This window comes from Lygodium microphyllum, chromosome 8 (genome assembly GCF_053477565.2).
Source record: "Lygodium microphyllum isolate KBCC chromosome 8, Lygodium_microphyllum_v1.1.10, whole genome shotgun sequence".
In the NCBI taxonomy this organism is placed as follows: domain Eukaryota; kingdom Viridiplantae; phylum Streptophyta; class Polypodiopsida; order Schizaeales; family Lygodiaceae; genus Lygodium; species Lygodium microphyllum.
This window is the reverse complement of record NC_141142.1, coordinates 66504985-66518927: the sequence shown is the minus strand read 5'-3', so window position 1 is coordinate 66518927 and position 13943 is coordinate 66504985. Positions and strand designations below refer to the sequence as shown.

The window sequence follows — 13943 nt, the reverse complement described above, 5'->3', positions numbered from 1 at the left end:
GAAGGGGACATGGCAGGTCCTCTTTGAGAGGCCATGATACGAGACATACTGGTGATAACTAGCAAAACATGTTAAATCAATAATTCGATGAAATGCAGGTTTCAAGAGGTCATGGAAACTTTAGAGGCAAGGGAAGTTCTAGAGGAAGAGGTGGATGGCAGAATAGAGGTTCTAGCAATTCTAGTATTGTTTGTCATTATTGTGAAAAAACTAGTCATATTGTAGTCCATTACTATGCTAAAAAGAATGATATCCATAGTGGTAAATTGTAGCAAGAAAACTATGCACCATCTTCATGGCAAAATGAAGACAAAAATGAGCGTTTGTTTGTTATGCATCACATGATGAATGTTGTTATAGGAAAGGGGACACATGATGATGTATGGTATGTTGATTCAAATGCATCTAATCATATGACTAATCATGCTAAATTGCTCAATGTCAAAGTGAGTTTTGTCATCTTTTTAGGCTTGTTGCTCCTTTTTTCTAAATTTTTCCACCCACTAGGCCACAAACAATAATTGCAATATTCTTTTTAGGAAGCCACAAAATGGGTATGAAGCTATAGAAATGTTGGGATTTGGCAAGATCTCACTAGATAATAGCAACTCTCACACGCATAATCCAATAGCTATGATCAACTTTGGATGAATAACCATGAAAAAAATTGTCATCTTCTTTCATGTATTTAATTGATTTTAAATATGGCATTATAAAGAAAGCCACAAATTTGGTATAACATTTTCTTTGCACTCCTAACTTCAAGTACTCCAGATAGTTAAGAGTTTTCTTTTATAGACATAATACTTAAATATATGAGTTTGAGATCAATTAAAGTATTTTCAATAGAAATTTTTTATTTTTCAAAAAATTATTGAGAAATCCATGACAAAAATTGTTAAACTCGGTCGAATTTTTCTTAAACACCCTCAAATTTTCACTTCCTCAACACTTCATTTAGTCATGTTTTGCAATAGTCAATAACCATTTTAATTTTGGAATGATTGAATTATGTACAAATGTCAATTTTAACTCTAAAAATGCTTCATAGAGATGCGCCTCTAAAGTCCATGCCAATGCTAACAGCATTTGCACACACATTAACACAATTATGCATACACACATGCATGTCTGGTATGTGAGGCATGCATGCTCTCTCTCTCTCTCTCTCTCTCTCTCTCTCTCTCTCTCTCTCTCTCTCTCTCTCTCTCTCTCTCATCATCATCAGTGTTCACGAAAAATTAAGGTTTAATGTAAAATGAAATGCAAAATTTTGAAAACCTTCTTCAAATTTTAAAATAGAAGGTTAAAAGCTTTCAACTTTAGAAAAAAATTAGTTATAAAAATGGAAAATATGCATAATTTAACTCAAAAATCTCTCCAAAATTTTGAGCTGAAGGTTTTTGTATTTGTTACAAAAAATAATATTCGTGAATCGTGATAACATGGAGGTTCAACAAGGAGGGTTTTTAAGCACACATACATAAAACATATCTTTCAAAATCCTAGGCTAAATTTTCTTATTGAATGGAGTATATGTATGTATTTCAAAATATTAGTGGACATTTTTAGAACTTCTTAAAAGATATGTCGCAAGCTTGGAAGGCATGGATGAGGTGCTTGTTGCAATGAATAGAGTTCGCTTGGCGGCTATGGTCGGAGGTGCCAACAATGATGAAGGGAGGCTACTTCTTTCATAGTTAATGATAAAGAAGAATTATTAAAAAGTTATGTGCCAACTTGACAATGTTTTGTGTGATAGTTGGGATTGTCAATGTCCCCTTGGTCACATGTCTTGGACCCAAAGTACTCCTCGGGTGTGCCATCATGTGTTGAAGCTCCTCATGCCATCCTTTATGTGCTCTCAAGCCTTTGATGTTCTTCAAAGGATCTTGAAAAGATATTATGGAAAGAAGTTAGTGCTAGTAGTGTTACCAATAGGGTAAGAAGGGAGTTATATGGCTTTGGAAATATGGCATGATGGGGTCAATATGGGTTTGATTAGAGAGCATGGACAAGGTAGGATGATGGAGAGAGAGCAATTTAATGGAATTGGGCAAATAGTGGAGGTGATATTGATAAAGGACAAGCTGAAAGAACTTATGATAACCTTCCAAATTCAAAGTAGTCTAACAATTGGTTGGCGATTGATGACATTGTTTCAACTCTCTCTCTCTCTCTCTCACTCTCTCTCTCTCTCTCTCTCTCTCTCTCTCTCTCTCTCGCACTCTATATATATATATATATATATATATATGTGTGTGTGTGTGTGTGTGTGTGTGTGTGTAGTGCTCCTCTCTCTCAATTGATCAGCGCAAACTAAAAACGAAAAGATCAACGCCAATGGGTTAATTAAGGCTACTTATATAATATAGTCTGCTTAATATTAGCTTACCCTCTCTCTCACTCGAAGTTTAGTCACGCTTCATGGATGCATGGTGATGATAATAGGAAGGTACCGTTCATCAACTCAGGGACCGGGGGTGATCTCCCGGATCACCGCGCTGCCCGTGGAGATGAAGACGATGCTTCTTAATTTGTGCATGGCTTTACAAGCTGAGCCCCCGTCATATACGAAGCTGACGATGGCGGCTACTAAAACGACGAGAAAGCTTTATTATTTTTATGATCATTATTTTCACCTTTTTGACCTAATTCTGATGCCGTTGGTTGGTTGATAGCCCCAGAAATTAAGGGCGCATGCAAATTATCGTGTCTATTTCCTGGTGTCGGCGATTTTAACGTTAATTCTTTTACCTCTTACTCGTATACAATTGTCAATAAGATCAGCTGGTTTTATCGTCCAGGGTATAAGAGATGCGACACATTATGACATGCATGTTCATATGGGTGTATTGGGGGGTGTAGGGAGCATTCGGATTATGGTGGGTTTACTGCCCAATGCCGCTGATGTTAATGCTAATTCTTTGACATTTTACTCACCTATGATTCTCTCAATAGGATTAAATCGATTTTCCTAGCTAATGATATTAGAATGTGATGGAACTTGAGACATGTCCGTATGGGTATGGAGACCATGCAAATTATGTTGTTGTAGTTATCGCTTGGCAGCGCTTCAAGTGCTGGCCTTAAATATAATTTTTCAGCTTAACGTGAAAATACCTTTGTCATCTTGGTTGGCTTTCAATAATGTAAATAGTGATCCTTCGACCTTTTACTCTCATACACCTCTCAACAAGCATTCATTTCATGACTCAACATCTAAATGCGACAAAACTTTGACACATGTTCATAAGCATGTGGAGAGCATGCATATTTCCTGTAAATCCAAATAAATGTTAGGCATGCAACTGGCCCAAGATGCTAGACATTGGCCAGGGGCTGTCCTGGCTCTTTTATGACAAATATATATATATATATATATATGCATGCTCCTTGCTCCCTGTGCCCTTATGGACATGTGTGAAGTTTGTCACATTCCAAGGCCAACATCTTGGTCATGCAATTTTCTCTCTACATACACGTGTGACAATAGCTTAAACCGGTTTAGGGTTTGAAAGGGTTAAATTAACCTGTCCTAAGTCCTCATTTTGGCTTTAATCTTTCACTTCTCTTCTCCATTGTCTTCATCCATGCCGCGCACTAAGCAAGTTACAAACAACGCTTCCAAGCTCTTACCCAAGAAGACTCACATGCCACCACATGGAATACAAGGAGTACAGAGTGTTCCCATGCCACCACCTGGAAGGGTAAAGGCTCTCCCAATGCACAAAAATAGCCTCAGGAATCGGAGCCCATCACAGAGGAAGAGAAGATGGAAGCTTGGCACTGCATAGTGCTGCTCTAATCAAATGCTCAATGGCTATTCATGAACCACTATCTCTCCAGCACAACACCCTCTTGAGAAAATTTTGATTTTGCCAAGATGCACCTTACAACATAAAAATCTTGTTTTCAAAGCATTCAGTGCCATGCTCGCCCCGGGGGTCCTTTTTTACTAGTAAACCCATGTGCAGTCAAAACTTGATTACTAGTAAACCCATGTGCAGTCAAAACTTGAAAAACCCTACATAGATGGCCCTTTTAACTCTCATGTGCTCCTTATCTCTGCTGCACCCACCATGTCTCCTCAACCTGAACAAACTTGCCACAATTAACTGAGCCTTGTTGCCATCAACACTGCTTCATGCTCCCCTACAACCCATCTCATTTTCTAAGAGGCTAGGAGACTTCAGCATCAGCCACCCCCACCACCCACCTCATTGGCCACTCTAGCCCTCAAAAAGCAATTCAAGCCTTATGGTTGACCATCAGACAAGAGCCCTACATGCGTTTCGGAGTGCCATCTATGAGCTTAAACAACACCAACAACATATACACTGCTCCATCATAGGCTCTTCAACATGCCAGCAGTTCAAAACAAATATTTTCCTACCAATCTGACCCCTCAATTTTACACCTCAACATTCACAGGACTTTCTTTTGATCTCACTACTCACTTTACATCTCAGCATTCACAAAATCTCGCACCCCCATCCACCTCTTTCCCTCTTTATCATATCTCTTGCAATGCAAGACTTGATAAATTTTTCAGCTTCTTAATATGATCTAGAGTAACCATAATTGTCGAGACTAGATTGAACATGCATTTTTCTCTTTTAAAAGAAACAATGCCAAACAGACCAAGAAATAGATGAGTATGTGCACATGTTCAATTCCAGAAACAGGAAACAATGTGTTTGACGCTCAAAATTTGAAGGAGAGCCATTGTCAGGAAACAGCACAACCTTTTTGTATATGCATGCACAAGAATGTGGTTTAGCAGAGGCTTCAGACCATGAGTGAGAAAGATCTCACACTGTAAAACCAAAAATGGACTAACTAGAGGTATCCAACTTCAACTCATACAGGACATGATGCAGCCCCAACAGCAGCACAGTTCTTGCAATAGACTATTGTGTACCATGAGAATGATTCACACACAGACGATCGGATTGCTGGTACAAAGAGAACCATATATGCTAGTGCGCTTGCCATAGCCAGCTGATTGCTAAGACTATCATACTGTTGCACACCCTAAAGTTTGCAGAAGAGCTGTCTTGATCTCCTCAGGCCTCACAAGTTTCTCTGAAGGTTGCTGGCAGCACCAAAAAAGAACATAAGGTTAGTGCCATAATAACATGGACCAAGAACTCAAAAGTGTACAAGAATGATTGTTGAATGCAGTACAAATGCAGGGCATCGGCTAATGCATTTGGACATTACACATCAAGATAACCTCCACGTGACTTGAAACCCAACAAACACAAGCATGTGAGGACTCTGGCCATACCTCAGCCCGAAAAATGTCCAACGCAAACCCATTAAAACAGCTGACAACTGCTTGCTGAATGTCCAAACCAAGCTCATCAAGCTTTTTAACAGTAGCAAGAAGCAATCCTGGCTGCTTTGAACAAACCATGTGTATATTTAAAGCCTGACCTTCTCTTGTGTCAACCTCTACCTGAAACAAAGCAAAGGAAACCACATAATTTTCAGATCAAACTGTACTGCACACAATTTCTAGACTAGACAACTAGGTTAACAAGCATCATAACTGCCATCTATACAAAGGGTTCATACCATGGCAACCATGAAATATGTTTCACCATTCATGAAATGCAAAACATGTCTCACTAAACGTCTCAATATACAGTGTTTCACTTACCTGTTCAGTCCAACGGAAAAGCAATTTTTATTAGCAAATCCTGAAGAATACATCTCAGCTTATGTTGTTGCCTTGGCTGTTCACATTTCTCTTGTCACAAAAATCTTCACGTAACAACTCTAAGCACAACATGCTTTGCATGATGCTAGGCCTTTTTTAAGGCCCTTGCTCTTCAGGCATTGAAATCCTTAAGTTCGCAGCTTGGGTTTCCCCATCTAACAATCTTTAATGTTGTCTGAAACACTTGCTTGGGAAATAGAGCCCTGGGATAAGAGAGCGTGCCTCCTTTACAAAATAAGCTCAGCACTCTTCTAATTAATGGTAAACAAAGCAACTTGAGCCAAAGGAAAAGCTTCAAAAACTCCAAGGTCCATACACATTAAGGAGGACAACTCCTCAGTAGACACAGGACAGATTGTGCAATTCTAATAAGGTTACTTCATGCATTGATAGATGATTGATATGCCAATAACAGAACAGGATGAGTTTGTTGTGTCCTTGGGGCCGGAAAGATCCTATCATTTTCCTTGTCCAATGTACACGTGAAGCTGAAGAGGCAGGCAGACTGGCTGGGTGATTATTGGCCACAGGAGCACAATTCAGCCATCACAAATCCAAACAGTGGCCAGAGCATTCACTGGGCATTAATATTCATATATTCAAGGAGGACATTTTAGTGCAGCCCATGCTTAGTCGAATGTCATGTTCTGACTATTAGTGTTCTGTCTGGTCAGCCACAAACAAATTCACCAGCCCACTATTTGTCTACAATCATGCATCCAGATTCCACAGTCCACCTGATGCAGCCTGTGTTAACCAACAGAGTCAACAGACAATGAGAGAACATCATGGAGCTACTGACTAAATCTCAGAGGTAAAACCCCTTACATAACCCATATTTGAGAACCATGCATCCACAGTCCACCTGATGCAGCCTGTGTTAACCAACACAGGGTCAGGAGACAATGAGAGAACATCATGGAGCTACTGACTAAATCTCAGAGGTAAAACCCCTTACATAGCCCATATTTGAGAGCCATGCATCCACAGTCCATCTGATGCAGCCTGTGTTAACCAACACAGGGCCAGGAGACAATGAGAGAACATCATGGAGCTACTGACTAAATCTCTGAGGTAAAAGCCCTTACATAGCCCATATTTGAGAGCCATGCATCCACAGTCCACCTGATGCAGCCTGTGTTAACTAACACAGGATCAGCAGACAATGAAAAAACATCATGGAGCTACTTACTAAATCTCAGAGGTAAAACCCCTTAGCCCATAAATCAGAAGGACATTTTAGTGCAGCCCAGGCTTAGTCGAATGTCAAGTTCTGACTATTGGTGTTTTGTTAGTTGGCCATGAACAAATTCAACAGCCCACTATTTGTCTACAACCATGCATCCACAGTCCACCTAATGCAGCCTGTGTTAACCAACACGGTCAGCAGACAATGGGACATCATCATGGAGCTGCTGACTAAATCTCAGACGTAAACTCCACACCCATATTAGTTCAAGTTGCATTGGTGTAAAAGCTTTTTGGACCAACTTTTTATATTTTATTTTACTATTTTGATCCTAGCCCTATATAAACCATGTATGCCACACCATAGCGGCCTTCTCAGAAGCCATGTGCTAGTGACTATTGACAATACTTTAGCCCCATATATTTTGAGGTGAGCTCTTTCTGAGGACCCAAAATTGTCTCTCTCAGCCGCACTGTGGCAAATAACTTTCCAAAGCGTTGGACACAAAGGCACGTATAACAAATGAGAAAAGTACAAGTGGCAAATGAATTGAACATAAGCCATTATGATTGAATGCACTACCCAGAGTCTAGGATATAATGGCCATGTTGAAAGCATCCATTAATCTTATGACTCAGCTCATGCAGCCAAGGCATATAACTATCTGACCTAGTTATAAAATCTCTACAGGAGAAAGAACAGAGTGTCAACCTTATTGATGAGGGGAAGCAATTTCAATCTTGCAGCATTCACCTTTAATCTAGTCCTACCACATAACTTTAATGCCTCCAAAATGATCACAACGTCATTCTGAGTATTCCAAGGAGAGAAGGAAGAGTCATCAGCACATGCAAACAAGTCAGATACACAAGGTGTCCACTCAATTCATACAGAAAACACCTAACACATGTAGTCACAATTTTCTAGCACCAAACAAGTCAGGTAGAAAAAATGTCCAGTTAATTCACACAGAAAACACCTCCAAGAGCTTCAAAATTAAAAATCAGCAAGGATTTCTTCACGTATCGATCTCCAACAGATGATAAGCATTTCACCTAATTCAGATGTATATAAATAAATCCACCTTTACCTTGAAAGGTGGTTCCTCTGGGCTCTCCATTAATGAAGAATATTCTTCTTTGAAACAAGCACCAGGGCTAGGTGATGCACCCATCACTATGCCAGGTACACAAGGGAACAAACTTGTATCTGTACTTGGTGGGGACTTTAATTCCATTTGTAGGTCATTGATTTGCTGCAGAAGATCCTTCAGGTAATCAATAGCATCACCAAGTATCGATGCTCGATCCATCTGTAGGGACCAAAACTATCTTTAGTTTTCTAATCCAAATGACATTATCGGCTCTAAGATGAAAAAGATATCTTAAAATGCACTTTTCAGATGTACAACATCAAAAAATCAACCAATCTGAATTATGCAGGTAGCAATTTCAACAAAACCGACTAGCTGAACAAGATGAAAGATGAAGTGCTGGTGTGTGAGGCACAGGATCACATGTACAGTCATACTGCATAATCTGTATAACATCATTTTGCGTGCTCTTCAAGGCCCAAACTGAAAAAACATTACCTTTGAGATCTTTGGAACTACTGAACGTAGCAGATAGAGACGTTCATTCAGCTTTTTCCGCCGCCTACGCTCAGCGTGAAGGTTCTTTGCAGGTAGCCCCTTCTTTCCCTTTGTTGCTCCAGGAGAGGCAGCAGTTGCCTGCACATGTGCTGGCTCATCCATTCCAAGTGTTTCCTCCACATCGTAAACCAAAGTACCATCTCCCTGTTCATCAAAGTTGTTGTCTTCTTCTTTGTCAATCTCAAGCTCAGAGTTTGGTACAGACGTTTGACTAAAGGCTTCCACTTTTGGGCATGCTTGGTCAGTCTTTATCTCTTTCATGTGCATCTCTTCCGCTGTTTTCCCATTGAAATCTGCTAGAGCAGATAAATCTGCATATACACCGTTAGGCACACCAGGCAAGGCAGCCAACTGAGCTCCTTCAGAATCTGTTATGGCAGATAAATCAGACGTTTCAGCTTGGGAGACCAAATTCCGGTGTAGGCCAATTACTGAGACAGTGCCAACCACAGCTGGAGGAACATTAAGTTCAAACATCGAGGACTGGTGACCTGCAAGAGCAGCAGGGAGGCCTGCCAATGTCTTATTTATTGAGGTTTCAACATCAGCAGCAGCACCTGTAGATACACCAGCACGATCATGGGCAATCACTTCCTCCTGCATGCACCCCAGTGCTTTTGATCTCCAGCTCTGTTGAGATATGTTGCAAGTGTGAGGAGATAGAAGAGGGGCACCTTGACTACACAAAAGAGCATTTGGAATATTTGTTGTCGGCTGTACTTGTGATTTATATAACAAATTATTGTCCTCAAGAAGTTGCCTGTGATGGGGGGTATAAGAATCTAGAAAAGAGCCTTTCAAACCATCAAGTAGACCACCAGCCGACTCTGCTAAATACTTCAATGAGGTTAGACTGTTAGCAGGTATATCCAAACCCAAATGCCCAGTAAAATCACCTTCTTCATCAACTCTGTCCCCTAAGTTTGCAAGTCCTATAAACCCTGGATTGCCCAAAAACTGGTTGCGAATGTTCATGTCATCAATCACTTGGTCCATAAAATTGTTCCTACTTTCAACATAGTAGCTTGCTCCTTTATTCTCGAAACTCTTCAAATTGTGTGGAAAGGCCACCCCATCATGAAGATTGTGATGATTATCCAGTGTACTTGCATCTCTCAAACATGTGCTGTGGTCTGGCAACTTCAAATTGGCTTCAACTCGCAGTGCATCTGGAGCACTTGAAAATAAGGACTCAATGTGTGTCTGCTCAGGCTTTAGTGATGGTGTTACCAAGCTGGAGAGAGTTGTTCTTGTAGCTGATACAGGTCCGAACAGCACCTCCTTCAGATCTGATCCATAAACATCTACAGCATTTGGGGGCACATACCAGCTGTCTTCCGGAAAATTTCTGTGCAAGCCAGGGGCAACATTCACCTGCAACATACACCATAATGACGTTCATCTAAAAGCTTTACTCCATCAAGCCGTGACTTTTGATTCCCTGTGGTGTTACTTCGTGTTTCCATGCAATGGTGTAATCTGTGTTTTCTTAAACAGGTGACAGAAAATACATTATTGGTGGTGCTATACATGTTGCAACCGACCAGGACCCGTGCTCTAAAAAGTAGTGCAAATTCTATCCTGCACATATCAAACTAGAAACAGAAAGCTAACTAGTAGCAGTGCATTCTCTAAGAAGCTCCTAACTTGCGGATGGGGTAAACTTCATGTCAGTATTCCATGCAACCGTACGTTCTGTTTTGTTTTAAACAGGCAGCAGAAATTACATTACCGGTCGCGGCACGAACTAGTAGCACTGCTTCCTAAAGTAACCTCCTGAGGTCCGTATGGGAATAAACAAGCTCGCAGAGCAACAGTTCACCGAGATAATGTACTCTTTCGCAAGATGAAGAATCACACAAACTATCTTACCACTGAGAGTGCCTCTGGGTAGGCCCTGCTTGAGGGGTGCCTCCATGATGAAGTGCCCTCCGGGCCGGCATCTCCTAGCTCCGCGTGCCTGAAATAATTCCGTCGCAACCCAAGTCAGGGGATTGCCAGGGCTGACGAAGTATCGTACAAACAAAAAAACAAAGTTGAGAGAGGAAAACCTGATATCCGAAGGGCAGACTGGACCAGCCCTGAGCTGCATGGCCTCTGAGGTTATAAAGGAAGGAGCAGTGTGCTACAGGAAAGGAGGTCACAGGTCAAGTTGTGCTTGCAAAAAAAGCTCTTTGCTGTTGTAAATTAAGCGGAAGAGCACCCATGCGCAATGAGGAGGAAGAAGAAAACATGGAAGGCAATTTGAGGAGGGTGGTACCAGGAGAGAGAGAGGGGGGAGGGAGAGTGTGTGTGTGAGTTAGAGAGAGAGAGAGAGAGAGGGGGGGGGCGGTGGGGTAACCGGAAGGCCTTTTTGTTAGAACAAGGAGCAGAGAGAGAGTACAGCAGAGGGGGTGGGCGAATTCCCAGGTGTGAGCATATTTGCCAGAATTCTCGCAAACGCTAACAAGGTGGAATTTTTAGACAGTTTTTCAGGCTAAAACAACAAAACCCGAAAACAGGGGGCTAAGGCTACTCTCCGTCTCTTTGCGGTAGCCTGTGATACCTCTCTTCTTGTCTGTTGCTGTTGGGGCGTTTCATTTGTTTGGTAATCCTGCACCTGCCACATTCCCACACATCCCACTCTCCTCAGCCTACCTCGCCCCTCCCAAGGCGTACGTTACGTCTCAAATTCCGGGTATTAATAAAATATGCAATCGCATTCATCGCCTACAACTCGGCGGCAGCAGCGTTCCCCTGCTCTCCTGCTCCTCCCCCCTTTTCTGAGCTCTCTCTTTGCCATAGCCGCGCGGCTGTCAAAGATAAAGAAAAGCAGTTTCCGAGCAAATATTCTATTCCCTCCTCCCTCGAGCAAATTTTATTCAGCAGATCGCGACCCAATTGCCCAATTTCGCCTCTGTGGTTTACTAGCCCGTGTTCGTGTCTCTTAAGGCTTGCCCTGTTTTAGATTGTGAAAGCAAAATCGCGCCCATGATGAGATGGACACTTGTTCATGTGCCCATCAGCTGGCTAGCTACGCACAACCTCCGGTAGCTCACACCCAGTGTGACTAAGAAAGAGAGCCAGCTGGTGGGCAATCCTCTGTTCCGAGGTGCAAACAGCAGGCACCTGTGTGTGTGTGTGTGTGTGTGTGAGAGAGAGAGAAGGGGGGGAGGGGGGTAACAATATATCATGAAGTTCATGATATAGCCGTCTCTTGCCAAGCAGAAGAATTCAGTTCGAACAACTTGTTGTTTTCCTTTGATGAGACACGCACATTCACTCTCTTAAGTTTCTACCTCTTTCTATTCTGTCCCTTTTTCCCCCTTATCTCTTCTGTCTTCACCACCCGCCTCCACAAAAGCTGAGCTTCTTCTCTGAGAACTTGCAGGGGCAGAGCTCGAGCAACTACTTTTGCTCCTTATAGTATAAAAGGGACAGCTATGGAGAGGTAAGGTAAGGTAAGTATTCTCCCTCTCGAATTAACCCCCAGAGAGAGAGAGAGAGGGAGAGGGAGAGGGAGAGAGCTGTCGTTACGTCAATTTACGTGTAGTAGATGGACACGAGTAGTTTTCCATAACTGAAATTCGCCGGCTCGACACGGTTTGAGCCTGCGCTTCAATGCATCCCCATCAATGATCATCTCGTTCCCTCGAAGAGGAGGGAGCATTTCATGAATTCCGGATTGCAGAAACGAGTTGGGCAACTTGGAGATGGACACCACCACTCCCAAACCGCCTTTACGGTGTCCTCGGAGCTGATTTCATGCACGTTTTGGGTGGTTGTGGGGGTCTTAGGGTATCTTTTTCACAAACGTGGGTGGTGTTGGGGGCCCGGGGGTTTTGGGGTGTCGAATGAGTATAACTGTGAAAATTGGTTATATTTGATATGTATGCATGCATCATGATTACCCAAGAGGGAAGGGGATAACTCGAGTATTAGAGAGAGAGAGAGAGAGAGAGAGATGATCATGCTTGGTGATGACTATGAAGCCTTCATGAATGTGGAATGAATGTGGACACACCAATCCGGCACTAGAGATAGTCAAACATGTCCTCTTCCTCCAAGCTGCAATCTTCTCAAGGTACAAAAAGCTCTACTTCTCTTCCAAAACCCACTCTCCTAACACCACTTTTTTCATATAGACATTGACATTGCCATAAGACCACATTTACCTACTATGTACAACCTTTTGCTTAATATTCCTCCTTTTCAATAATTTTTTCACAAGCCCTTACCACGTCAAAATTCCTCCTAATGTGAAGCTATTGATACAACTTCTATATAACACTTCATTTCTTCCTATTTTGTGATATACTACTAGCTAATATGATAGTACCCCAATTGACTCTCAAGTGCACATAATGGCTAAAATTATTATCTTTGACATGATGTCACATATTATGATTACCTTATTCTAAACTATCTTGCAAGTTCATCACACAAAAAAGTGTCAAATAAGCTTTTTTCATAGTCGAATCCATAAATGAGGTTTCTACTTGTCTCAATCAATTGTTATTCCCTACATTAGCACTTCAACACCATGGTTTCCACATCATCTATGTTGGTTAGTGACAGCTATTTATCCAATGCAAAGAGCTCGCACCCAAGTAGCACACTCATTTATTTGGATAAGTGTGACTTGGACCTTTGTGGTGAAGCTTGCCATATATATTATCCTTATCCATTGAAACTTGCTAAGAATATGTCACTCTCTTGCATAATTAAAGAGTAAGAGTATGAATAATAGAGCTTTACAGTGATATGAAGTTTTTAACCCCTCTCAAGGCCTACTCATGTTAGGAGTATGTCGAAGGAAAAACTAAGGATGAGTATTCACCAAATGGCTATTTCCAAGGGCCTTTGAGAACCTCTCAACTATTTGAAAATGATAAAAATTTTGGTTATTTTCCTAGGGCCTCCAAGGGCCAATCAACTATATGAGAACAATGAAAATGAGATATTTTTATGTGTGTTCAAGAGACTTGTCATTTAGGTAGTATTGTTTTCCAAAAGTCTCATAATGTAGGTGTATGTGCTCAAACTCCCCAAAACGGCACCCTACGCTTATATACTTCATAACTTGCATGGGAAGAATGCTTGCTAGCTTCAAGTTGACATTAAAGGTAACCATAATGGACCTAGTCCCATATAGACTTAGGAAAGAAGGTCCATTAATAGGTAACCAATGATTGTCAAGGGTATGGTCATGAGACAAAGTGATCTATCATGCAACAAAAAGGCTTCCAAGCCCCAACGCTTGTAGTAGTGTTGGTCTAGATCGAACTTAATGTTCAATTTAGATCAATATGTTAACTAGTTCTAAGAGCATTGTGCCACTAGGGCCAACACATGCTTGTTCAAAGTAACCAACTTGCACTTGCTTTGTGGAGAGT

The 13943-nt window shown here is 41.5% G+C and overlaps 1 protein-coding gene across 1 annotated transcript; it reads right to left on the bottom strand.

Annotated features, from left to right (window-relative positions):
* Positions 1-4637: 4637 nt before the first annotated feature.
* Positions 4638-12169, bottom strand: LOC148032406 (uncharacterized). Its single transcript, XM_087683056.1, has 6 exons — positions 10620-12169; positions 10441-10528; positions 8509-9942; positions 8008-8229; positions 5294-5464; positions 4638-5098 (listed from the first exon to the last, which is right to left on the bottom strand). Exons 1-6 carry the CDS (start codon positions 10658-10660, stop codon positions 5021-5023), a joined length of 2034 nt encoding a protein of 677 aa, XP_087539182.1. The 5' UTR covers positions 10661-12169; the 3' UTR covers positions 4638-5020.
* Between the last annotated feature and the right edge of the window lie 1774 nt (positions 12170-13943).

Excerpts from the sequence above, each read along its gene's own strand:
- LOC148032406 (XM_087683056.1), bottom strand. The coding sequence starts at position 10,660 with ATGCAGCTCAGGGCTGGTCCAGTCTGCCCTTCGGATATCAG. Across the intron at positions 8,230-8,508 it reads TAGTTCCAAAGATCTCAAAG|ATGGATCGAGCATCGATACT; the intron begins GTAATGTTTTTT and ends TGGTCCCTACAG. Across the intron at positions 5,465-8,007 it reads CAGAGGAACCACCTTTCAAG|GTAGAGGTTGACACAAGAGA; the intron begins GTAAAGGTGGAT and ends GCTTTGTTTCAG.